The sequence below is a fragment of the Botrytis sinoallii genome (genome assembly GCF_014898435.1).
Source record: "Botrytis sinoallii strain Bc 23 chromosome Unknown BSIN_008, whole genome shotgun sequence".
NCBI classification, from domain to species: Eukaryota; Fungi; Ascomycota; class Leotiomycetes; order Helotiales; family Sclerotiniaceae; genus Botrytis; species Botrytis sinoallii.
In genome coordinates this window covers 2,323,861-2,349,469 of record NW_024066035.1, presented here as the reverse complement: position 1 = coordinate 2,349,469, position 25,609 = coordinate 2,323,861, and the positions used below count along the sequence as shown (strand labels likewise).

The 25,609-nt window shown below is 42.6% G+C and overlaps 7 protein-coding genes across 7 annotated transcripts; 5 read left to right on the top strand and 2 right to left on the bottom strand.

Moving 5' to 3' along the window:
* Positions 1-1,606: 1,606 nt before the first annotated feature.
* On the top strand, positions 1,607-3,745 carry EAF02_005651 (uncharacterized protein; the record flags this gene model as incomplete). The annotated part of the gene is made up of 2 exons (XM_038901699.1): positions 1,607-1,828; positions 1,880-3,745. 2 exons carry the CDS (start codon positions 1,607-1,609, stop codon positions 3,743-3,745), a joined length of 2,088 nt encoding a protein of 695 aa, XP_038759039.1.
* Positions 3,746-8,339: 4,594 nt separating this feature from the next.
* Positions 8,340-9,502, top strand: EAF02_005650 (uncharacterized protein; the record flags this gene model as incomplete). Its single annotated transcript, XM_038901698.1, has 3 exons — positions 8,340-8,861; positions 8,944-9,291; positions 9,458-9,502. The coding sequence occupies 3 exons, from the start codon at positions 8,340-8,342 to the stop codon at positions 9,500-9,502; spliced, it is 915 nt and encodes a 304-aa protein (XP_038759038.1).
* Positions 9,503-9,523: 21 nt separating this feature from the next.
* On the top strand, positions 9,524-10,968 carry EAF02_005649 (uncharacterized protein; the record flags this gene model as incomplete). Its single annotated transcript, XM_038901697.1, has 4 exons — positions 9,524-9,588; positions 9,628-9,850; positions 9,875-9,919; positions 9,949-10,968. 4 exons carry the CDS (start codon positions 9,524-9,526, stop codon positions 10,966-10,968), a joined length of 1,353 nt encoding a protein of 450 aa, XP_038759037.1.
* Positions 10,969-12,250: 1,282 nt separating this feature from the next.
* On the top strand, positions 12,251-13,432 carry EAF02_005648 (uncharacterized protein; the record flags this gene model as incomplete). The annotated part of the gene is made up of 2 exons (XM_038901696.1): positions 12,251-12,326; positions 12,375-13,432. The coding sequence occupies 2 exons, from the start codon at positions 12,251-12,253 to the stop codon at positions 13,430-13,432; spliced, it is 1,134 nt and encodes a 377-aa protein (XP_038759036.1).
* Positions 13,433-15,154: 1,722 nt separating this feature from the next.
* EAF02_005647 (uncharacterized protein) lies at positions 15,155-18,925 on the bottom strand. The gene is made up of 3 exons (XM_038901695.1): positions 16,901-18,925; positions 16,085-16,570; positions 15,155-15,887 (listed from the first exon to the last, which is right to left on the bottom strand). The coding sequence occupies exons 1-3, from the start codon at positions 18,243-18,245 to the stop codon at positions 15,670-15,672; spliced, it is 2,049 nt and encodes a 682-aa protein (XP_038759035.1). The 5' UTR covers positions 18,246-18,925; the 3' UTR covers positions 15,155-15,669.
* Positions 18,926-21,086: 2,161 nt separating this feature from the next.
* EAF02_005646 (uncharacterized protein) lies at positions 21,087-23,174 on the top strand (the record flags this gene model as incomplete). The annotated part of the gene is made up of 3 exons (XM_038901694.1): positions 21,087-21,633; positions 21,757-22,494; positions 22,566-23,174. 3 exons carry the CDS (start codon positions 21,087-21,089, stop codon positions 22,886-22,888), a joined length of 1,608 nt encoding a protein of 535 aa, XP_038759034.1. The 3' UTR covers positions 22,889-23,174.
* Positions 23,175-24,059: 885 nt separating this feature from the next.
* EAF02_005645 (uncharacterized protein) lies at positions 24,060-25,313 on the bottom strand (the record flags this gene model as incomplete). The annotated part of the gene is made up of 3 exons (XM_038901693.1): positions 24,060-24,427; positions 24,549-24,738; positions 24,825-25,313. 3 exons carry the CDS (start codon positions 25,311-25,313, stop codon positions 24,060-24,062), a joined length of 1,047 nt encoding a protein of 348 aa, XP_038759033.1.
* Between the last annotated feature and the right edge of the window lie 296 nt (positions 25,314-25,609).

Below are 25,609 nucleotides of genomic sequence, written 5' to 3'. Positions count from 1 at the left end.
AAGAGGCGCAATCATCTGTCATTCTTGTTAATGGAAGCCATTCTCGTAGTATATAGATCCTAAGGATTCTCAAAATGTTACCGAAGACTCCTATCAGTTCTGAATGGGTTTGAAATCTGGACCTTGAGAATAAGAATCGTTTTCCTTTGAATATTGAGGAAGCTGACATTGCATGATGACTTACTCAATTCATCCTTCAACAACAGCCTCTTCATGGATCTTCAAGGGATGTATAAATAAATGCAGTGCCCCAAAAGTTGTGGTAAATGAACCTCGTGCTGTATTCGTGGTACTTTGCCGTTATGTATTGTCTCTTCGGATATTGACAAATTCCCCTCCTTCGTATTTCGTACTTCGTACTTTGATACCAATAACAAATGATTGATACTGGCATCCACATCTACAACCACATCCAGTCCACCACCAAAAAGGTTTGCGAATGGCGAATCTCATGGGACTGTACAGTATTACGGTATCTGACCATGATAGAATTGCGATATCCTTGATAATGGCCACCTCCTATCATGATTCGCAGATCCAATAGATTCTTCCATTCTTTCTGTCCCTCCCTCTCTTAAAATTAAGATTTACAAACTCCAGACACTTTTCCAACTTTTCTCCATCAGCTAACATCAATACCGATGCACAAAGCACAAGCACGAGCCAGACCGATTCAAAAACCGCACCCACACACACTGCACATGAGATCCACAACGGTACAGAAGACCAATAGTGGACCAGAAACATAAATGATAGGCATGGGCTTATGGAACATGGGTTTAATCGGTGCCGCAGTGGCAGAAGTGGCTTCCAATTCCCAAGTTCCGTTCCATGGTTTGGTTTGATAATAAAGATAGCGAGATTAAATGATCCTAACAATTCAATCGATTAATTTAGAGAGAATGATGAGATTGATCCTGATATATATTGATCGAATTAAACATGTTGGTGTGCGTATTTAAGAAACTCAGTTGAATGCGCAGCAGATGTAAATGATCGGATGGATGCTTGAGGTATTTGAAAGTATTCAAACTGAGACTCGACTCGACTGGAGAGGAAAGAAAAGATTGAAATATAAGATATGGCTCCCTAGGTAGGTGTGCAAGCTGAGGGAATCCTTCAATAGGGGCTCGAGATGTCAATCATTGCCGGCGCGATCAATAGCATCCATGGATAGCATAATATAACCTCAGGAATCGACAGATTCGATAGAAATATTCCAAGCCGTCAGTAAGATTGAGTAGAATTGGGAATGGAATGGAATTGGAATGTTCCACAGCGTCCTGGTATCGTCTCATGCCGAGCCCGTTTCTTAGCTGTGTTTGATGACCGGACTGGGGGGAGAAGGGAAGGGGCCATTCCCATTCTCCATGATTCATGCCTTAATTCTGGATAAGCTAGATAAGGCATCAACAAATATCTCACCGCCTTGGCTTTCAAAAAAATAAAAACTCGTGACTACAAAATCATACGCGTATTCTCTCACCCATCCTCCATCCAGCCATCCCCCCAGATCCTCCTCACCCTTGTATCACTTCTAGCGGGCACGAAATTGTTCATCTAGGTATGATGTTAATAAGAAACAGTATAGGCATATGAAATCAATATGGCCGACTTTGATTTATCTTCTACATTCATTCCCGCTCTTCACAAACCTTCCTCTTTACTACCAATAGCTCAACATCGCGAAAGTCTCTTGTATCTTGTCGAGACTTATCCTGTTACTATTGTAGTTGGACATACTGGTTCAGGAAAAACTACTCAGATACCTCAATTTCTTGAACAGGCAGGATGGTGTGAAGATGGAAAACAAATTGCTGTTACTCAAGTAAGATATTCTTCAGCCCTTTGATAACCCAAAACTAATTCACATTTACAGCCTCGTCGAGTAGCAGCAACAACAGTAGCAATTCGAGTTGCGGAAGAAGTAGGATGTGAAGTAGGTAAAGAAGTTGGCTATTCAATTCGATTTGAAGATGTCACATCAGCAGCCACCAAGATTAAATTCTTGACCGATGGACTGCTTTTAAGAGAAGCTTTGGTTGATCCTTTACTATCGCGTTATTCAGTCATTATGGTTGATGAAGCTCACGAGAGATCTTTGAGTACTGATATCCTCTTGGGTGTTCTCAGAAAGATTCTGAAGAAGCGTTCGAATGATTTGAGAATCATTATTAGTAGTGCTACTCTTCAAGCTGAAGATTTTTTGAATTTCTTCTCGAATGATGATGCGGAAACGAAACCTAAGGTTGATGATGCTATTACTCTTGATGATTTGATTGCTCAAGGTAGCGCTTCAGCAAGTGGCCCAAAAAATGATGGGAAAACTGGACAAATTATTAGTTTGGAAGGTAGAATGTTTCCTGTTGATATTCTTTACCTAGAAAATCCAGCAGAAGATTATCTGGAAAAAGCTATTGATACAGTATTTGATATACACACCAAGGAACCAGATGGAGATATCTTGGTTTTCTTGACAGGAAGAGAAGAGATAGATAAAGCTATACAAGCAATATCGGAACGTGCATTAAGTTTACATCCAAGATCACAAGCTATTATGCCACTTCCTCTTTATGCGGGACTCTCTACCGAACAACAAATGTTTGTTTTTGAACCAGCTCAAGAAAATACTAGAAAGGTTATATTTTCCACCAATATTGCAGAAGCATCCGTTACAATTGATGGTATCATCTACGTCGTAGATTGTGGTTTTGTAAAACTTCGAGCTTATAATCCAATAACCGGCATCGAAACTTTAACAGCAACTCCAATATCCAAAGCATCCGCAACCCAAAGGTCGGGTCGAGCAGGTCGTACCAAACCTGGAAAATGCTTTCGTCTCTACACAGAATCAAACTTCCAGGCCCTTGAAGAAGCAACTGTTCCCGAAATCCAACGATCAAATCTTGCACCCATAATACTCCAACTCAAAGCCCTTGGCATCGACAATGTAGTCCGATTCCCATTCCTCACTTCCCCACCAGCCGAACTTATCATTCGTGCCCTCGAACTTCTCTATTCCCTTGGAGCACTAGATACCTATGCCAAACTTACCAAACCCCTTGGCACACGTATGGCCGAATTAGCAGTTGAACCCATGATGGCAAAAACTCTTCTATCAGCCAGTTCTTTCAACTGTCTTTCCGAAATCCTCACAATAGCTGCTATGACATCCGTAGGAGGTAACATCTTCTACAATGACTACGATGAGAAGAAAGCCATGGAAACTGCCAAACGGAAATTCGCCGTCGAGGAAGGTGATCACATTACGCTACTCAATATCTACCAATCATTCATCACCAAAGGCAAGAAACAACCCAGATTCGCCCACGACAATTATCTCAATTTCAAAGCCCTCTCAAAAGCAATCAGTATTCGCGCCCAACTTAAACGCTACCTCGAACGTTTCGGCATTTCAGTAGATGAAACTCTTTCATCATCATCAAACCCGAACATGCTCTCAGTAGGAGGTCCAGATAAAAGCGAACAAATACGTAGATGTCTCACGACGGGATATTTTGCACATGCCGCAAAAATGCAGCCAGATGGAACGTTTAGAAATGTGGGGGGAGGAACGATACTTCATGCTCATCCGAGTAGTTTGATGTTTAATCGGAAGTGTGAATGGGTTGTTTTTAGTGAGGTGGTGGAGGTGGGTGGAAAAGTTTATATTAGGGATTTGAGTAAGATTGAGAAGGGGTGGCTGGTGGAATATGCGCCTGAGTTTTATAAGATGAAGTCATGATGTGGAATTGAGATATTTGATAATATTAAATTCAAAGAGTATTTAGAGAGGGTATTGTTACTACTTATTTCTATCATCGTTGTCATATTCTATTTTCTGAATTTTTCGTTGCTTGTTCCTTATCATCTCATTTTCCTCACTCGATCAATTTCATTCTCGTGTTTATTCCTTCTTTCACTCACTTCCAAAAGCATCCCCAACCCGCAATTCTGCATGTCAAAACTTCCAAAGACTTTGGAGGTGGAGTAAGCTCTCCTGAAAGAACTTGTGAAGAATTCCGGTAATGTGTATCATGGGATTTTTAGAGGATGTTCTGGGACTTTATATATAAGGAGACTGGAAAAATAGGGATTGGAGACGAAAAAATGAGAATTTGGCATGGGGTATAGTGGAGTAGACGGGATGCAATGTGATGGAGAGAGAGGAGTAGCGAGAGAGTACGGATATTTTTCGATGCACTGTTTCTCTTAATCTCCTATCCTCCTTCTTTTCTCCTGGGTTTGTATTAAAAGCTAAATTACTCTGGGTTTCTAACTCGGTATATGGATATTGCAGACGCTGATAATGTTAGGGTAAAGGGCGAGGAAGTTTGCTTTGCTCTTGGTGTTGGTGATGGGGGTGGGGCGGGGACAATGGGGCTATTTTTGACGTGTTTTTTTTTTCAAGGAGGAAAGAAAGATGACGATGGGGTAGGTAACCTTATGAACATCGTCAGTTAGTATTATTGCTGTTGTTGTTGTCGTGAAGCCTCATGTTCAAGAATTGCTATCATGTTTTTCTCCTTGTTTTGTTATCATGTTATCTATATATCATCTCACCACAGTAGTTTCATTCAATCACTATGGTATTTTCTCGGTAGATTTAGTTTGGATCGAATTCACGCAAGTTTGTCAACACTCCGTGAGATCTACTTCCTAATTTTAATTGGAATATACTCTATTCATCCATTCAGCACATCAATTTTTAAATTCTACAGAGGCGTTTATATAGATTATTGGGATAGAATGACAAAGGGTTGTAGTGGAACGAGAGAGCTACGCGAACGAAAATTCTTGAAAGAGGGGGAAGTGAATAACACCCCACTCCCTATACATCTCCCCTTGGATTTCTCCCCAACACAGTCTTTATATAAATCTCCGACACTTAACATTCAACTCGATATACAATTTTTGAACCCTTTGGTAGAACTAGCTCAGGAGTAAAAATTCTAGCTCCCTCAACCGAACATCAAATCTATCGTACTTCGAAGTTAGTTCAATTCTTCGCATTGCGTTGGGTGGTTTTAGATATATATCTTTCCTCGGGAATCTTAGTGTCGTTATTAGGTACGTAGTTCTATCGCTGTCACTATCATCATCCAATGCCGTCATTCCCTTTACGAATTTCATAACTTTTTTCGTTGTCATTTCTTCCACCTATTTATATCATTCTTCTCATACCGATTTTTCATCTCAATAAACATACGGACTTCTATCCTCAAAGAAGGATATCCAAAGGAAAGCAAGTTTCAGCGTGGAAGTTTCCTCATCGCACATATCTATGGCCAGTGTTTCATTCGTGGGTGCTTATGGATTGGGGTTGGAGTCGGTAGGGTTTATATAGGTGGTGGGAAGAGTGAGGTGGAGGAGAAGCCGGCATCTGAGAATAGGGTAGGGGGATATTGTACGAATATAGTATAATTCCGGTCATTCGGCTAGATATTCTTCGCTCTAGTCTATATAAATCTCTTATGTTTGACTATTGGTCTGGTATCAAAGTTTGACCGTTGGAATGGGAGGCCATAGGTAAGAGTAAATCTGGGCCGAAAGTCTTAGTCTGGTCTGCTGAGATAGTCTGCCAAGATATTCACCAAGATAGGGAGGTTTCATTCTCTTGGGTGGTAAAAACTACAACTTTGAGATTGACGGTAATTTTGAACCGTTGTTGTCGAAGTGTTACAGGATCTCTTGACTATTACATCTCAGAGATTTCTAATGTTGTCAAAACCAGATCTTATCTCACAACTAACATTCGGCAAAAACAGCGAATGATTAATACTACTCAACCCTTATTTACCTCGCTCTGTACACTCTACCTACCCAACAATCTATTCTCATTGATAAAACTCACTTCTAGTCGAACTCTCGATGTCTGCCCATTTCCTCCTTCTGTATAGACGCTTTCTCGTATGTTTGTTTTTCTTTCTTGAAGATCAAAGATCTTGGTGACTTTTATATTTCGAGAAAAAGACAGTGAGAGTGAGAGTGAATCATGATATCCTGATTCCAAAAATACTCTCTAGTTACTCGCCCATGAATAAATATCAGGTACACCTCTACAATACCACTACTTCCATAGCCCCACCATTTCCAAACATGAAAAAGCACTCTTACATCTTCTCTTCCCCGTTTGTGTTTCACTCTTATATAAATATCAAGTTACTGTCTCAAGTTTTATTCCTCAGTCCCAAAACAGAGTATTAGATAAAAGGTGAGGGTTGAGATACTATGTTTTCTTGTAGATCACTCTCTCTTGAATTTATACTGATGCCTCTTGCTTCAATGCAGAGAGATTAAGAAGGCGGAGAATGTTTGTCAGAATTCGTAATCGTCATTTATTTCTAACATTTTCGGATTTCCTTGATATCGTTGTCATTGTTTATCCTTACATTCAATATTCTTTGTTGCCCTCAAACTCTCGGAACACTTCTATTTTACATTTGATAAACAGTTTTTTGAGCTATCTGTACCTCATTATTCCGCCTCGCCTCTTGATTCCAGCCAAAGACATCCCTTGAATGTGGGGAAGGTCAATGTCAGTCGTGATGTGTGATACACTCCTCAAGTATTGCTTACTTTATATATCCCACTAACATCTTGGATCTTGACAAAATTCACTTTCATTAAAATAGAGTTCACACATGAAATTAATCTCGTACTTTGTGTATTTAGTAAGTTGATTAAGTATTAGTAAGCCTCCACCTCGCGCCGTCTAGGCTAGCTATCCCGGTTTGACTTTCAATTCAATCTCTATATTAATCATCAGACTTTTGCCCACTTTCTATTCCCGTACCGGCAAAGTAAAGAATCCAAGCGAATGCAAGAAGGGGTCTACCATCTTTTGGAAAAAAAAGAAACAGAAGCAAAAGTCTTGTGATTTTCAGTTTCACTGGACTAAATACAGCTTTTATCAGTTGTGACCTGTGGGTATTATGTTGTTGATGGTTTCGATTTCTTGTGGCTGTCATTTGAGTTGGGCTGCGATGAAAAAACCTTCATGACAGCGGGTAATATCACCGGGTCTAGGGCCTGAAGAATTCTTGTTGTAGCTCGACAGGAGCTCAATGAATCGAGAACAAACAGAGGGTCTTCGTACACCGTATAGCTGCAAATGCTCTTCAATATAGGCATATGACTTGAACATATACACATACCCCTGAGATTTTGATTCGTTATTGCGATAGGTAGATATTGAGCTAAGTCTAGTGTCTTTGAAGAGCCTTATATAGCGATCCGCTGACTCCTATTTTCTTAATGAATCTCTTTTATCATTAACCATTACTGGTTCGGGGTCACACATTAACACTGGCCCACTAGGTGTGGCCAAGAGTCAAGGCATGTTTAGACACTCAATATTCCACCGATTGATCCTTCAAAGTCAACATCCCGCTTGGATCGGTATCTTTCAGGTGCGAGCCACTTTGAGCTCGACGTCGAAGAGGAAAATGAGGCGTTAAAATTTGGCTTTTTTCAGATAGCAGTGGGAGACTATGAAGTGTTTCTGGGTCTGGTATCCAGGAAGCCTGCGCTATCGATAATGTGAATAACTATCGTGGTGCTATATTTATACTCTTGCCGTCTCTTGATGACAAATACATCTCTATTGTCGTCATTATCCAGGAATCTGAATTACAGTTCGCTGTAACAATGAGTTATGATATTCGGCATCAATAACCTCGGCTTGCAACTAACGAGACCAACCATAAACCATGCATTTTAAGCCTGATATGCTGGGACGAGCCTTTTTGATGTCTTGAAAGATATCAGAAGCGCTCGCGTGGTTCATTTCGATTCTCACTTTTCGCGCATTCTCATTGCTTTTTCAAAAGCCTCCACTCAAAAGTTGACAGTCTCGAGATGAGATGCTATCATCGTCCTTAAATAATCAGCCATGATGTTTACCATGAACTGAATGAATGTCTTAGATATGTTGTGCAATTCATTCCCATGAATTCTTTCATGAAAATTATTCACAAAGACAGTATTTTCTGTGCCACAATTCAAACAGAGATCTTAGAAGTTGATGAACCTTCTCATCATCGCGAACGTAGCTATGCATCTATTCAGAGCGCCTGAATTGGTTACTATAATGGTTTCCGCTGAATATTTGAAAGAAAGAAAAATCAAACAAAGAAATCCCTCATGTCCTTAGTGAAGCGTCTGCTCAAAGCCCCTAACAAGAAACGGCAACCAAATCCCAGGGGCCAAACAAAGGTAACAAAGAAAATATAAGCATAGAAACCGTATGTAGGAAAAGATTCATCTCAAGTAATATACCCGCGGCCAAATCAACTTACCACTCTGCTGAAATTCTCTAATTCCAGTCTCAGTGCAAAATGTCCTCCGCTACTGGTCCCAAAATGCACTCAGATCCACCGGCAAAACGATCCTCCTTCGCTCTTCGCTATCATGACTTCGCAGACGGGCACAGCGATCTGACTCCGCGCCCGACTCTGATCCCCCCCTTCCCCTCTTTTTCCACCACCTCAACATCCAGAACTCCATCGAACCAAAGACGCGACTGGGACACGATTGAGACAAATCAAAGAAATCGTCTTCATTCTTTCACCACCCGCGAACTCCTCAATCTCGATGCAATAACTGAACGTCCAATGACTGCATCTACACTGTCCGATGTGCGCATTCTCGCATTACTACGAAAGACACAATGGGACAGGACAGGTACAATGTTTGGAAGAAAAGAGGCGATTATTATTGACGACTGGGAAAGAAGTGGAGATGAAGAGGGTGGGATGTATGGAAGTTGGAATTCGGAGAATGGACATGTGTGGAAAGCCTTGCGGCCGAGTTTGACGATTGCAAGTCAGTATTTGTTGTCGAGTCATATGTTACCTTGGGTGAGTTACTCTTGATCCTTGCTATGCGATGAATGTTTTTGTATACTTATTGGATTAGAGTCAGCATTGACTTCAATGACAGTTTGACGCTTTACTTCTTGCCCCTCGGAAACCTATACCACCCGAAAGAAACCTACTCGACGTGCCCAATCTCCAATACTTTTCTCCTCGACATCCAGCTTATAACATTGAGGATACTAGGAAAGCCCGTGATAAGATATTAAATGATGTCCTCTTGGAAAAACATGACATTTTGTTCTCGTTCTTTGAGCCAGGCAAAAATCCATACATAGGGGAGATTGACGTAGACGCCGACGAGAACATGTATCCTGATCAGAACACGCTGGCCTTTGCAGACATTCGCTGGAATAAGCGGAATCCGGGCGATGACAAAGAAAATCCATGCTATAATATCGTACTCATGCTGAACGTTGATTTATCACTCCATTGATTGTAGATAAATATTTGAACCATGCCGAACGATACGCAATATCTTGGCGAATAGCCGTTGTAGTAAGTTCATTATCCGAGCCCCTCGAGCATCCTGCTATCAGAACGAGTTTGTAATAAATTATAGTAACCGCTAAAAATTATAGATAGTACACGAATTAGTTCATGCTATAGAATTGGCTAGAAATTAACCCAGCCGAGAGGTTAAAATGATGACCCCGCCTGCCTCAATCGAACCATATTTTGAAGAGGAATCTTTGGCTGAACTAGGATACTCGTACGAGAATGCCATGGGTTGGATTACCCTATAATCAAGCGGAGAAGATGTAGAAAAAATTCTGACTTATGATCAGGTTAACGGGGGATACATAGAAACAATGCTTAATGGTACGATATGGAAGAATCGCCCTTTGGGCTATTGGCTAGTTACTCCCTGGCCAACTATGGAGATGATCCTGACCTATACATCATCTATCGAAAACCCTCAACTCGACGGGGATCCACAACCTCCAAATTATAAATACTTGCATCCCATCCCGGTGACTGTTTATGAAGATGTCTAGTCCATATCATTTTGGGAGCATGCGGTCCGGCCATATGGTCATAAGGTATTGTACTATCGGACTATGAGATCTAGTGTCGGATCAAAGTCGAAGATGAATATGTATGGGGTAGAAATGACATCACAGGGCGAGTGAATGTCTCACCATTGGGAAACGAATCCAAGTCGTTCTTAGATGATGTGGAATGGCTCAAAAATTCAGTGAATTGTACACCAGAAGAAAAAAAAATCTTGCAAATTGGGAACAAACTGATAAAGACTGCAGAGTATGCAGCGGTCTTTTGGTCAGATTCGACTGTACAACGACAGAGCATTAACGAGTATATTATGATGATCGAGGACAGCGAAATGAACCTAAAAGACAAAAACATCAGAGTACGAATGTTTAATATTTTGATGAAGGCAACAGAGAAGCATGTTAGCCTGATGCAGAATCAGTTACGCATCGACGAGTTAAATCACACCATTTCAGCAGACCGGCGAATTGACCCTTTGAAGTTCAATCGGGGAATGCGAGCACTCATACATAGAGTCAAATTGGAATGGCAGATAGAACTTTCCCATCCGGTCATTCGCCTCAGTAATATACTGAATCATTTAGAAATGGCGTTGATGTATATCTTGGTCCCCGATCAACTCACTCAACTGATCGATACTGAGGACCAAAAAGAAATCAACGTGATATCGCAAGCTCATATCGAATTCATCTCAGGAAATGTTGAAAGCTGCCAAGAAACCATTTCAGGAATTCATCAGAATCCAGGGACATCCTCGTATGCGATAACTTGCGCGGGACTACTAAATCTAGCTTGTGCTTTTGCAAGTGGTCGCCGGGTATGGGATGATGCACAATATAAATTGACACAACGATACTTTGCGAGAATCAGATATTTGACCAGGCTCTACGATGGAGGGAAAAGAGAATGGATTGAGTTGTTGGGACACTGGATAAAATTTGCTAAAGATTTAGTGAGCAGTTTAGATTATGGAGGAATGCATGGAATTGGGATGATCACAATGAGTACGAGAAAGAAAAGAAATATCGCGAGAGATATGGGTGAAGACGCACCACCGTACACGCAAGAAGATATTTAGACAAAAAGAATGCTAATTCCAAGCCTGGAATAGAGAAAAGACCGTTGCTCGGTAGGCTTCATTTCCGGAACGCTCCGCTCCTTGTCTGGAGTTGAAACTTGACGTTCCAATTGTGACGAGAGGCGAAAATCTGGATGGCATTCCTGTCCAAATCATGAAAAAGGAACGAGGGTGAAGGCTAGACACGGATACCACCACCCCAGTAAGAGCTGGTTCAATTTATAGAGAACTTTTCCTTTTACTGCTTGGCAGGCTCATTCGAATTCCCATCTAATGTTCAATCGATTTGTGTAAATCGATTTGTGTACATAGATTTGTGATTTAGAGAAACTACGATAACCTTTCGGTCCATGTAAATGAACTTTGATATCCTAGTCTAATGGCTACTTAAGCCGAGGAACCATAGCGAAACGTTATGAGATGCCATTGAGCTTGAAAATTTCTCACGGCTGCATATCCGAGCTCATTTTGCCTAATTTTAAAACGTGCTCCGTTAACCGAATATGCAAGATAGACGCAAGCCGGATGACCTGCCGATAGACGTCACAAACCCTTTATCAAATGGATGCTGAAAAGGCCAAGAAATGGGAGATCATGATCTCATGTCATTGAAGATACACGTGCGACTTAAAAAATTATACAACAGAAGAGATGAGTGGTCAAAAAACGAGCAACAGCCACAATGTAGACGAAAATTCTCATCAGGCCGAGGATTTGGCTAGAAATCGAACTCTATCTATCGTAAGATGTAGGTAAGGTGTGAGACATTTCAAGCATTCTTTATGCTGATGATCCATATCAGAATCTAGCCTCATCGCGGAGCACAAGTTTTGCTGGGATCTGACGCACAGCGATGTGAAGAACCTCTTCCAGCTGTAAATTTCAAACCCTCGTGTCATCCTGGGTTCCAACTTATCACCCATTTCTCGATTCGTGACATAATGGAATGTACTTCTCTCCTGACAGGAATTATATCCCGGCCCCTTACATCTTGGCGGATGCGGGGTAGTTGAATGGACGCTGTTCCGCACAACTCGGGCTTGGCGTCTTAGCATTCTTGAGCTGCCAAGAGGACCGTATTTGTATTTTTCTTGCTGAGATCAGCTACCTCAAAGTTAATGTGGTAAGTATTGTGGTACAGTCAAACTATTATATAAGGAGACAACGAAGGTCGAACAATCCAGTATCTAAGAGTTCAAACTCATACTTTTGGACCTACCTCTTCAAGATCTGAAAACTTTCTAGTCTATCCCAAATCTTGGCTCTCTTAACCATTGAAAAGATGCGCTCAACATCTTTGTTGTATTTTCTCGCCGTAGGGCTGAGTGGTGTACTAGCAGCTCCGGGATCCGCAGTCGGTACGTACTCTTAAATGGTCTCCATAATAATCATCTAATCTTTCATAGAGGCAAGAGCGGATAGTCCTGCAAGATGTCCCAAGATTTTTTGTATCCCTGGAACCCACTTGTTTTGGAACCCCGAAACAAAGGTTTGCTCGTGCAAACTAGATGGCGGGGAGAAGATTTGTTACACAACAACAAATTGCATTACCGCACATCATCCATTATGGGACTCTACGACCGAGACATGTTCTTGCGTACCTGACCAGACCGAGACTACTTGCCTTACTGCGACAACGTGTTTGGTTGGATCTCACCCTGTTTGGCATCCTAAAAGTTCAACCTGCAAATGCGAGCGCAATAAGATTAGAGAAGTCGATCCTGCTACGTGCCCAACGATTCGGTGTGCATCCACCACTCACCCTGTATACCATCCTGAGACCAAGCGATGTACTTGTGAGCCAAACGCTCCCGTATGCCCAAATATAATCTTCTGCGCCGGCGGTGCCCACCAAGTTCTCAAACCCTATGCGAAGAAATGCACTTGCGAACTTGATAATCCTGTCCCTCCAACTTGTCCACTCCTTAAGTGTGTTGAAGGAAATCATCGTGTATATCACCCCGAAACCAAGAAGTGCCAATGCGACCCTGACTGTCCTGACCTTTTCTGCATTGCGGAGCAAAGGCCCACATACAATTCAGCGAGCAACTCATGCTCCTGTCAATGGATCCCAGGGTTGGAACCAAACAGTCCGACAACGCCTATCAGGGATGAGACTTGCTCTGGTACAGTCTGCATTTCCGAGAAGCATCCCGTGTATGATGCAAAGACAGGTAAATGCACCTGTCAATGGATCGATGGACTCGAGCCACCCCTTGAGCCAATAGATCCATGCGTCGGTATCTTCTGCATTTCGGAGATGCACCCCGCTATTAATGCAACGACTGGTCTATGCGAATGCGAATGGATTCCAGGTCTCGAACCAAAGGACACCGTCAAGCCTGTCGAGACATGCCCCGATATTCTTTGTATTGCCGAGAAACATCCTGTGTACAATGCGACCAGTGGACAGTGCGGTTGTGAATGGATTGACGGGTTTGGACCCGCTGCAAGTAAACTCTAGGTGTTAAATTTCAGGAATGGCGGATTTGGAGGATAAGAGGCAAAAATTGAAAGTATCTCTTCGTCGGCTAGACCAATTAAATCTATCGCATTTTTCAAACTCTAGAGCCTATTCATCTCGATTTCTCTTTGTGCAACAGATCGCAATGCATGCATAATTAATTAATGCAGCTAACTTAGTGGTGTGGTTGATCGGCAGAGCTCAGCCACCGCCAACGCTTGATATGTCATGATAACTGGTGATTCTTAGAGCTCGTAAAAACGAAGGTCAAATGATATATCATGGCATTGATTTCGGGGCTTTCTCATTCAAATTGTAAGCCTCGAAGAAAAGTCGTTGACATGCGGCCATTCAAGATACCAATGAACAGCTGAAATCCGTGTAAATAGTATTTGTGCGTTTGAACCTGCTAGAAAAGCCACTGCTTACTAGAAAAATAACTCCAGCCATGAGTATTTGAATCACGAGAAGGCGTCGACCTCAGTGCCAAGTCGACCAAATCCTCGAGTGTAGTCCCACCTTCTCACAAGCCCCGCTGACACCGAACACTGATATTTTAGTGCCTACACCTATGCAATCTTAGATAATTCGTATCCCTTACATCGTTTTGTGAAACTCCAAGTCAGGCTTCTGAATCCTTGGGATGCGCATCGGTAAGACGTAGAACGAAAAAAGAATCTAGAAATCTCACGAGGAGCTTCGGCAAGGCCATGCATCGTATTCATCGCAACTTGGCACGCGACCGCTTTGGATTAGCTTCTCTTCTATTGAAATTGAATGAAGTTTTGGCATATCATGGCTTTTCGTTTGTAACGAATGATGGCGCAAGATTCCATTTGAATAGCTTTATTGGCTTCCACTAAAGAATAAGCCAGACTTCCTTTCATCCAGCTCTGAAATGTGTGTTGAAATGTCGAATCGAAAATCCAATAAAACCTTAGCTATTTTGATATGGAACCTTTGGGCTCTCTGCTCTGTGAAGCCGGTAGGGATAAAAATGAATAGCGATTACTGCTTCAATAACCACGTATGACGGATCATCCAATTGAGTATTTTGACCATTGTTGCAAGACACCATTCACCGGGCTTAATCGAATGGCAACGACAGAGTGCTGTTTTGCATCCACAATCGAACGGTCTGGTGCATATACGATATCGCATCGCTTTTAACAATTTCCCGTGGTATGTCTGTTGGATAAAAGCTTCGGTTGATGATCGAAATAGAGTCTCGGCGTCTTGTAGCCTTGTCCATCGAGAGTGGCAAAGATAGAAAGACTAGAACCATATTTCTTGTTCTCAAAAGTCTTGAATGGGGTAGGTAGGCATCAAAAGAATAGTCGTCAGACAGATTCCAAGTCTCCTGCAACTACCATCAGATCGACCATGGAAGGAAGCAGCTTGGATGCACGACATGATAGATACCATATCTTGCAACCATGTTTGGAGGCATTGAGCAATTTGAGGTCAGAAATCTATTCATGTTTGCGAGGAAGACATTCGATGAAGATGCTGTCTATCAACTGTCGTTCCCTCACTTCAATGCAAGGATGGTCAAGATAGGAAGGTGATGAAAATACGTGATCAATTACATAAGCCAACGTGATTTCACATGATGAGCGGATCAACACCATGTGAATTGTCCTTCACTCCTTTACAGCATCAAAAAGATTGCCAATACACAGACGTGGCAAGAACACAAGCAAGTTTGGATCCTGTAAAATAGTGTCTTCTAACCATCGCCAGACTCAATGAGGGGGAGCATCAAAAGCGATATTTCAGGAGCAAATATGATCTTGTCATGCTCTTTGGATACATTCCATAAATATACTGGTCTCTCGATATCTACATAACCACCCCCTCATATTTGATACCGTTTAGGAGCTGTCTTTAGAACACCACATTGCAACGGTCTTCAATTACGTACAAACAAGATAGTATAGGCCCTATACTGTCACCATGCCCAGCGAGCAAATTCGCTACCCATCAATGTGATTCATAATCCGCACTGACAAGTAGCATAATATTATATACAAAATTTTCAGCTTGAGCAAGAATTTTAGAATGCAATAAACAGATTGTCTAGAACTAAGGTACCATCTTGGACAGCCAGAGCGCCGTATCTAGATTCAGAAATGCGAGATTTTATCGTCGGATTATAGTTTGACCTGTCCGATCTCGTTTCGGCAGATATGAGCCTCAAGATATTCATCAGCCATCAAATTAGAGATTAAGTTTTGTTAGGGATGAGGTGCTGGGGTGGGAAATCCCAGGTTTAGATTGCCTTCCAGGCATGCGTCGAAGCCGACAAGATCAAAGGAAGGGTCGAACATAGAGAAGAGATCAATATCACCCGTAGCATTAAGGTCGAAGAGTGATGGGTCAAAGTCTTGCATGCCAGTATATACTGGAGCGATAGACGGAGTAACTTGAGCGTTGGAGGCAGACGCAATGGATTCTATTTTGAAGGTCAGATTCGAGGATTGAAATGTATTCTGACATTGAACTCATTTGAAAGATGATAAAATTCTACTGGATTCATTCTGAATATTGGGTTTGTGCGAAACAACAAACCAACTGAACTACCTAACATGTTGGGGGAGGAATACTCATAGCAGAAACAGATCATATAGAAATGAAAAGTGTAGGACTTACGATTCTCAGTATTTGTTACTAAAGTACTGTGATCATTGACCATTGAGCTATTCTCGGTGGTATTGCTGATATCTTGCTGTGGCGCCGTAGTTTTATTTTCCGAAGAGACGGTAGAAAATACTCGATCAATTTCCCTGAGCATTTTCTTTCCCATATTTGCAGCATTAGCAGCAGTAGAGTACTGACTTTCAAGGCCTTCCAAAAGCCTACAACTAGCTTGGAATTGACCTCGAGCGCGCATCCGATGAACAGGTAGTTTGTTGTGGCGCATTTCTCGATAGGCAATGCTCAGAGAAAGCGATATGGCGTATGGTACGAAAGGAAATAGAACAAGTTGATCCTGTAGCTCGTGAGGAGTGGTCGATGAGAGAATACTGGTTGAGAGGGCTTGTCGAAGGTAAGAGGGTGTGGAACGCTTGGGTTCGGACCAAATATGGGATCGGTGAGAGATAATAGAGATGCTGTGATAGAAGATTTCAATCGTTGCTGGACACTACATGAGTAAAAATATCATTCAAAGTAAACACTAATCATGAACGAAACTTAATACAACAATTAAATATTCCCGAGTGGTAGAGTTAGTTTGAAAGTTTGTGTATCATTCAATGATCAGCGTTGATTCGAAATCAAATCGTTCAAGCAGTCATGAGGTACGCAAATTTCAACCACTCCAGAACATCCAAGACGATTTTATGATCTCACAAGAACTCAATATTTCGAACGAAATAAGGACTTAGACCACTCAGATTATTGGACTAATGCCCGGAATATCGGAAACCCCAGCAGGAGAAGTAAGGTGATTAGAGGATAACATACCAAGAGAGGAAGTACCAATATGTGCAGCCGCGCAATCCAGAACCAACTCTTCAAAAGCAGGGAATCGGACATCCATACTACCTTGTTCTGATTGGTTTGGTGGTCGATATATCTCGATAACGTCGTCAAGTAGTGCTATTATCTTCATGAATAGACGGAAGGAAGGTTCTTGCTGATTAAAGCATTGGTGAAGGTCTCTCCTCATGTCTCGTTCATGCATAAAGACAGGGCGGCCATGGAATGCAGCATTCATGCGATCTAACGCATATACGCAACATAGAAGCTTTGCACTTGCATCCTCCACCTGACCTTCGAGATGTAATCCCATACCTTCAAGGTAATGAGTAGCTTTTCCAGAGAATTGAGATGCAAGATCCTCACTGCTAGAATTATCGATGAATAGAGAGAGGAGACAGAGGGCTTGGATCAGGACAATTTTGTCGGTCACAATGCCTAGCTCAATGGTCAACCTCATTGCACCGGACACCTTTTCGCCGAACGCTTTGCAGGTCATCGGGGAGCCTGCTTCGTCCAATATGAGATGATCCGCAGCAGCGAAACTTTTGGATGCTGCCAGGCAAATGGCTTGTTCCAATAAAGCTCGACAAGGGACTGAAGGGGCTAGATTGCGGAACGTGGTCTCATTGATGATGGGAAAGATGGTGTTAATCTTCTCAAAGTATATCCGAGATAACGCTTCAAGATGGGGTATAGGTGGCATTGTAGATAGACACTCCTGTTCTATGAGAGGCGCCAGAACATTACGGACCAAAGGCGGACATCCATAGAATAAGTTTGAGCTTGTCTGTTGTAAATTCGAGAAATGGTGAGGCTTTTTCCCAAGTGTTGAAGAGAGGTATACTCCAACGCTGTCCGGTAATACGCCACGAATAGCATCTGGACTGGTAGCAGCCAGAAAAATTGATTCTGGGTTCAAATCTCCAATGAATCGAGACTGAACACCAGTAGGTTCTTGGGAGTGAGACGTGTTTGCTTGAGTACGAGTACCGCCGCTCAATATCCTAGCAGCTTCAAGGTCTTGATCACTACTTACTAAAGTTGATGCAACAGGAGAGATATGGCCAGGCTCCTCATGAGACGTTGTGCTTTGATATCCGGCATCCGTGGTACAAGAGAGGATACTTGCAGTATATGGCTTGGCTGGTTGAGAAACCCGTTCATCAGAGTTGACTTGGCTAGATGCTCTCACAGGCGAAGAATTCGTTAAAACTGCATTACTACCATGGTTACATCGCTTCTTCCGCTTTCTGCAGGAGTCACATGCCTTTTGCGCCTGGTGCCTCTTGATGGATCCAGTCCCATCGGAAGCTACAAATTTAAACATTGTGTCGGAGTGTGGTGTGGCGAGTGCAATTTCTGTCGGAGGTGATTCATCTGGCGGATTTAACTTCTTCCGGGATCATTAAACCAAGCAGTTGCAGATAGGAGCGCCTATGATGATCTCATCCTGTTGTTTTTTATAGATGAGAAAGTCCAACGGCCAAGGTCAAATGCAAAATAAAGTGGACCAATCTCTTCCAGCAGCCTTGAAATAAAGGTTCTTGAAGTCTTTCAGATGGCCGTGTGATCTTGCACGACAAGAGTATGTAGTAAACTTTCCACTATGCTGCCAGCACCTCGGATGAAGACAGAGGGGAAATCTTCGGAGACAGGCAATAGAGACGTGGAAAGATTGAAGATCCACCTTAATCGTGAGCGGAGTTTCCAGATACGTTTAGCTCTTGGTACAACATTTATTTTTCTATCAAGACACAAGAAAGGCCCATAGGACTCTTAATATTCTGCTTCAAAGCTGGCGATGAAATGATACCTTGAGGTCAGATATCTGTTGAGGGAAAAATCGAATTCCGAGGCCACATAACGTAATCTTGCGCTGGGTCTAAATAACATCCTTCAGTGTTCTGGGCAGATCACCAAATCGTCCTTAAGGCTCAATCATCCAGACGGAAGGGCTCTGAAGAAAGTTTTTGTACGACCGATGATTGCTGCAAAGGTTGCTGAGCTGAGCTGAGCTGTTCATATCAAGGTGGGTAGGTATAATCATGCAGTGCAAAAAAAAACCTTACATAATCAAGTTCGGACCGAGCACCAGAGGATTCTGGACGAAATATATATCATTAATACCTGTTCTAAAACAAGATATTGAGTTTCGAACGAACTTTTGATTGTGAAATCTAAACCCGTCTATTGACCGTCTATTGACGGGATACTAACATCTAAGTATTCGACTACAATACCAAATGTGTTTCAGCCATGGCGTGCCACTTCAATCATTTCTATCTCACCATCGCGACAATCAAGAACCACCAAGGCGACGTTTGTGAGCAGCGTCAACAACTGCGTGTCGCACATTGACGCCATATATTCTGCGAACGGATCTCGGGAATCTAATTGCTACCTACATAAGGCTCGCCTTCTCATTTGACATCAGAGTATACAATGGAACAATTTCATTACCTAACTACTCGAAACAAGCAGACCGATACCATCTCTCAACCTTTCGCACTCGTTAAGTCATCTGCACGATGTGCATGAAATAGTTTGAAAGGGTGACAGCATCTCAACACAAGGTTTGATCGAGGACGGGTCTTGATATGATATCTTGGTGTTTAGTGGGGCAAATGGCTCATGTCTTCAGCAGAACTTTTGCGGGCAGGAATCTGAATATGTGAAAAGTCTGGGAGAGCGCAGCTGCACGATTGGCCGAATGTATGAGCTATGCACGTTGTGATTTCTGTAATCAAGTACGTGGAAGTGTCCACAAGCTGCTCAATAACTGCCTTCTAACTTATAAGTCTGGTTTTGTCATGTAGCTTGTATCGCAATTCGCCCACTGCTTTCTTTCCTACGCTTGAAGCATGTAAGTAGAGCCGCGTTGGTGTTTTGAAGTCCAACAAAAGCTCAGACGCTTGCCGTTGATTCATATTCCTCCGCAATGCATCGTGCTGAAAGCCGAATCTTCCGGAATCAGTACTTGAAGGGGCATGGCGAAGTTGATGGGTTGTTTGTCACGAACTCCACCACTTGGAAACGGTGGGCTCAATTTACGTTTGATCAATGGCCAAATGCACACACTCCTGGCACCATTTTGCCCGTGTGGATCGATACTTGTTGCCAGATCTTTTTATCTAAGTAATTACAAGCACTTTGCCTCCCATCGTCCCAATCCAAAAATGTCCATCGAAAGCTCAATTGACCTTCCCCCAATGTTAGCCAAGTATTCTGACGTTCTACTAAAGCTCGACTCCTGCAGCACCCTTAGAAACTAAATGAATAGAGCAGCACAACATGATAATCAGAATTTTGGGGCACGAGTGGATGCGAACTTGCTTCGTACACACCTGGTTTGTTGCACTACCTCGAATTCGGGTCGCTGTGGCTCTTGTCCCATTATTGGCTGTTCTTGTTCACACGTTTTGACAGGAATATCAAACATATCATGGTGGGCAACTATTTCTATATAGTGAATGTATGCAGTGAGAGAACTACCATACTGACAATTCACCCCGGCTTATTAAGTCTGCTTGATTAATTTAAGTAGGGTGATATATGAGGAGACGGGATCGGATGCAGTTCAAGCCTCAGTTAATTTACCTTTTAATGTCACATTTTCGAAGCGAATTTCTAAGAGACTATTGTCATCACCGCCACCGTCACCGTTATCAAATCATACCTACCTACCGGTGCCCAAGCTTCATTATGGAAATTGCCCGGGAAACCTTCTAAATTCAATTTCATGCTACCCCGCCATCAAAATTCGTTGTCTGTGCACACCTGGGCAGGTTCCTGAATATTATACGCACTAACCTTACCACAGCCACACCGCGGTCATCGGACTTCTCGAATTGGACATGCCGCCAAAGCAATTCGTGCTACGTGAGATTTGCCAATTTGCATGAATTGTACTGGCGTTTTGAATACATTTCTTTATATTTAGGAAGACGTTCATGAAAGGCTTCATTACATAGACCAAATAATCTTTACATAAACTTTCATTTATAAGCGATTGCAAGCACCCATACAAAATCTCTGTTGGTTTCGAAGTATTCGAGACATTCACTTCAGAACCTCTCTGTACCTGATATTCAGTCCAGATTCTCGGCATAAAGAGCATTCACTACTCATACAAGTCTCATAGTATAGTCACAAGTTCGCATTCGTCTCCATGTTGTCTCACACGCGCCTCGTCTCCTCATGCCGCCAAACATCTTCTCTTCTCAAATACAAACCCAACTTTACCATCCATAAATCCTCTCTTGTCAACCACAAACCCAAGTTCGCAATTCGCACCCTCGCAACACAAGCTAAATCAATCAGCATGTCTTCTATGAATGCCATAAACCCAAAGAAGGAGGGCGATATATCTTCGGTCTTCGTCTCACTCTCTGGCGCCAAGCCTACACCACTTCCGGAACGTTTTGCTGATATCAAGCGCAACCTTATCCGTGGCCACGAGGAGGCCGTTCAAGCATCTTTCACTCGCCTTATTGAGCAACTTGCGATTGAGAATCGAAAGGTCGCGGAATTGGGCCCGAGCATAATCCCAAGTGTGACTTTCAAGGATGTTCATGAGAAGAACGTAAGTGAGCAGCAGTTGAAAGATATGAGAGATAAGGGTGCACTTGTTATTAGGGGCGTCATGGATGAGACAACTGCGAGACGTTATAAGCAAGAGGTCGAAGATTATGTCAAGTTGAATCCTAGTACTAAGGGTAAGTTATCTTTATGGTTTTATTCTAAACTTCCTTCCATCCAGGTTTCCCCAAATTTAATTGGCAATCTTCCTCTCGAATATCAAGCAAGCAATCACGGTTGAACAAAGCTGACAAAAACAGGCTTCCCAGCCAATGATCCACAAGTCTACGAGCTCTACTGGTCACCACCACAAGTTAAAGCTCGTGGTCATCCTAACATGATCATTGCCCAAAAGTTCCTGCTCAATCTCTGGCACTCCGCCGATCCCAACTCACCAATTTCCTTTTCTCAACCACTCACCTACGCTGACCGTGTTCGCATCCGTCAACCTGGTGATGCTATCTTTGCTCTTGGTCCTCACGCCGATGGCGGATCTGTTGAACGCTGGGAACCCAATGGCTATGGTATCAACGGAGTATATGACGCTATCTTCCAAGGAAAGTGGGAAGAATTTGATCCTTTCGAGTCTTCATCACGTGTATCCGCTGTTAGCGATCTCTATCATGGTGGAGGAAGCTGCTCCATGTTTCGTATGTTCCAGGCCTGGCTCGGCATGTCCCGCACTGCGCCTGGAGAAGGCACATTGAAGGTCAATCCACTTATCAAGCTTTCCACCGCTTACTTCTTGCTCCGACCTTTCTTTGAGCCTATTAAAGAATTGCCGGAGGGAAAGGAAGACAAGTATACTGCGGAGTATCTCAGTCCCGAGAATTGGAAATTGATCCCAACTGATCAAATGAGCACTGCTCTTCATGGTGCTACTCCAAGTCATGGACAGGAGATGACCGAAAAACTTCACCCACATCTGGATCTGAAGAATACCATGGTTCATATTCCTAAGATTAACCCAGGTGACTACGTTGCTTGGCACTGTGATAGTAAGTTCTCTATCTCACGAAATTTCTTATCATATTTGCAGTTGCATTGACTAATTGTGTTACTTTAATAGTGATCCACGCCGTAGACAAAACTCATGCTGGTAAATCTGACAGTTCCGTCCTCTATATTCCCGCCTGCCCTCTCACTCCTATCAATGCCGAAGCACTCGCCCGTCAACGCGATACCTTTCTCTCCGGCGTTCCAGGCCCAGATTTCCCAGGTGGAAAGGGCGAGAGTGAGCACATTGGTCGACCAGGTCTCGAAGAAGTTGAATCCTGGACCGGTGAAGAGGGATTGAGAGCTATGGGCTTGAGCAAATTTGTTGTTGAAAGTGAGAAGGGAGCTGGTGTTGAAAAGGCTGTCGAGATCGGAAATAAATATTTGGGATTTTAGACGAATGTGAACGGACTGGTGATTGTTTGACGGAAGACAGGATGGGAAGGGACAGGACAACTATCTCATGACAGTGGTCTCGAATTGCCATTAGGAGTTATTTATGATGGCGCAAGGATGGAACGGCGTGGGATTACCTTCTGCAAATCCAAATTTGAGATTTCTTTCCTTACATTGAGGAATGAAATGTCAGATTGGGGATTTACTCATTTCACTATCGGGAAGGGAAAATTGACATTTTAGCAAAGCTCAATCGTGGGACACATTGAGCAGTGACTCGCAAAAGTTAATAGCAATGAATCTTACCAAAAAATCTCAATATCGATCTGTCTATATTCAGGACCAACTTTTACAATATCACCCGCTCATTGTGAATAGTGGCGAAAGATACCCAGTTCATTTCCTGATGCAAGATACTGACATGTCATAGATGCCAAGCTAACTTGTTGGTACATGTTGGTCAAGCTCCGATGGCTAAATTCGACTTCATATCCAAGCATCTATTCAAACTTGGAAGGTTCAAGGGTCTTATTTTTCACTCATGAACACGCATCAGGATGTTAGTTATGAATGAGAGGCTTGAAATCTATCTAGATGGGAACAAGAAATTTGCGACCATTTTTATAGACATATCTAAATTATATGCTATCTTTCCACGCCATATGAGCGAAATCTGTTGTGTTCCATGTAATACCATCGCCTGCTTGAAAATAACCAGACTGTTCCGCTCAAGTATTAACAATATCAAAGGGGCAATTTCTTTTTACAGTCTTGTATGTGGTATTTCCATTAGCTGGGGTAGACTTCATCATGCACAATCCAGCTTCGGTGCCAAAAAGTGGAAATATACTTCATGAGTGTTACGTTGCATATGAGAAGGCAAAACTTGAAGACACTATTTGCCCAAGCTTCACTGTCAGCAACGAGACGTTCATTCCACACAACTGGCTTAGCATTGATTGTAATTTTATACTATTTATGCCTCTGGCATCGAGGCTTGAAATTGTGTAGGTGGACTAAACCCAGTCTCTGCTAGCGGGGGATAATTACTAATCGGTGTGCATATTGATCACCTTGGATACCAAGTCCATGTTATCGGTTTCCATTGTGTAAGAAGAGATATCCAATCCAGGCTATGCATCTGCGAAGCCAACAACGAAAAACAGAGGTATCAAAGCGAAAGGACACCAGACAAGTAAACCATGACAATAGCCGAGCTGATAACCATCGTAAACAGATCGTGATCCAGCTTTTTAGCCAGACTCTCAACATCTTTTCCGGTAGCAGCTGTGGAAAAACTACTTGTTGTACTTGATGCACCGGCTCCACTTATCCCGCTGCTTGCAGTAGTTGTAGTGTTTGGATTACTCAGCCCAAAACCATCAGCAGCAATGACACCTTCCCCTAAACTTCCAGATCCTAGCTCTCCCACATTATTTTCCCAGTCTGTGGTAGTCCCCTGGTTGCCTTTGGGATAGTATTGACATAGGAGAAACAGGGAAACTCCAGGTGTAGCGGGGTCTGGTGATGAACCAGGTGCTAGGATAGAAGTTTATGTTAGCTTATTATTCTTCCGTTTGACTAGGCAGTTGATTCTTAGATTTCAAGCACAAATAGAACAATTATTCCATTATGATACAAGCTAACCAGGAGAACTTACGGCAATTATTCCAAGCACAACCAACGGACGTCGTGCTTTTCCACACCATCTGCGTAAATTGTTTTGTAGAATTTGTCGGTCCTGGTTCTGACCAATTATAAAATTGGCGTTCCAATCCTAAGTAGTTGACGATTCCGAAGACACTGGTGGGTATAACAGATACAAATGATTTTCCTATGCCAGGAGTTGACTGTGATTTCAGACGTAAGTAAGTATAACAGCCGACGTATGAGTATAACTAAAAGTATAGATGCGCCGCATCAATAGAAAACATACCTCAGGATTCCATACACATCCTGCGACCCAATTTGAACTGGAATCAGCCAGTGTATCATTCCAAACAAAAGGCAGTGCTCCATGTGCAGCTCTATACCAATTTTGAGCGTTGAGAATCTGGATCTTGAACTGGTCTGGTGTGCTGAATCCTGTTTCCTTTGGGGAGGCTTGAGTACTCAAGGACGGAACTGAAGTCTGAATCTTGATTGTGCTGGAAGTGGTTGAAGTGACTTGGGAATCATTTTCACTAAGACTGCGTAATGTTTGTGTTAAAGAAGACGGGAATGGGAGCTCTGTTGTAGATGGAGAGCTGGGAGCTGCGGAAGTATCGGCTAGTAAGGGAATCAGAGTCTGGATTGCGGTTGTGGTTTGAGTATCATCTGATGCTGATAAGGTTACCAGTGTTTCTGGAACCAAGGTTTCAATATTTATTTGGCCAATTGCAAATTCAAGGAGTAAAAGGAAAGCGATCCACCACGAGGGAAACATGATGACTGCTGATTCTGTTTTTTTGACTGTTGTTTGAGTCTGGTGAGTCTTTTGGAAGAGACGTTTCCTAACTCTGAAGCTCGAGAGAAGATTTGTGGAAGGACAGAATCTTGAACGGACGACGATTGATTGGAATATCTTGGGTTGTAAGCAAATGAAAGTGTCTTTCTTGTTAAAGACCCGGGCTCTCAGTAATAATTAATTGAGAAGAGGAAACATCCATTGCTTTAAACTCTTCATTCACTCTTTCTCAACACTCAATTTTGGGAATGTGAATTACCTGACTATCTAGTAGG

What these genes read in the sequence shown, in the direction of transcription:
- EAF02_005647 (XM_038901695.1), bottom strand. Translation starts at nt 18,245, where the DNA reads ATGTTTAAATTTGTAGCTTCCGATGGGACTGGATCCATCAAGAGGCAC. An exon ending in TATTGGTACTTCCTCTCTTG is followed by an intron (nt 16,571 to 16,900) that starts GTATGTTATCCT and finishes TGTAGTGTCCAG; the next exon opens with CAACGATTGAAATCTTCTAT. An exon ending in AGTAACAAATACTGAGAATC is followed by an intron (nt 15,888 to 16,084) that starts GTAAGTCCTACA and finishes CCTTCAAAATAG; the next exon opens with AATCCATTGCGTCTGCCTCC.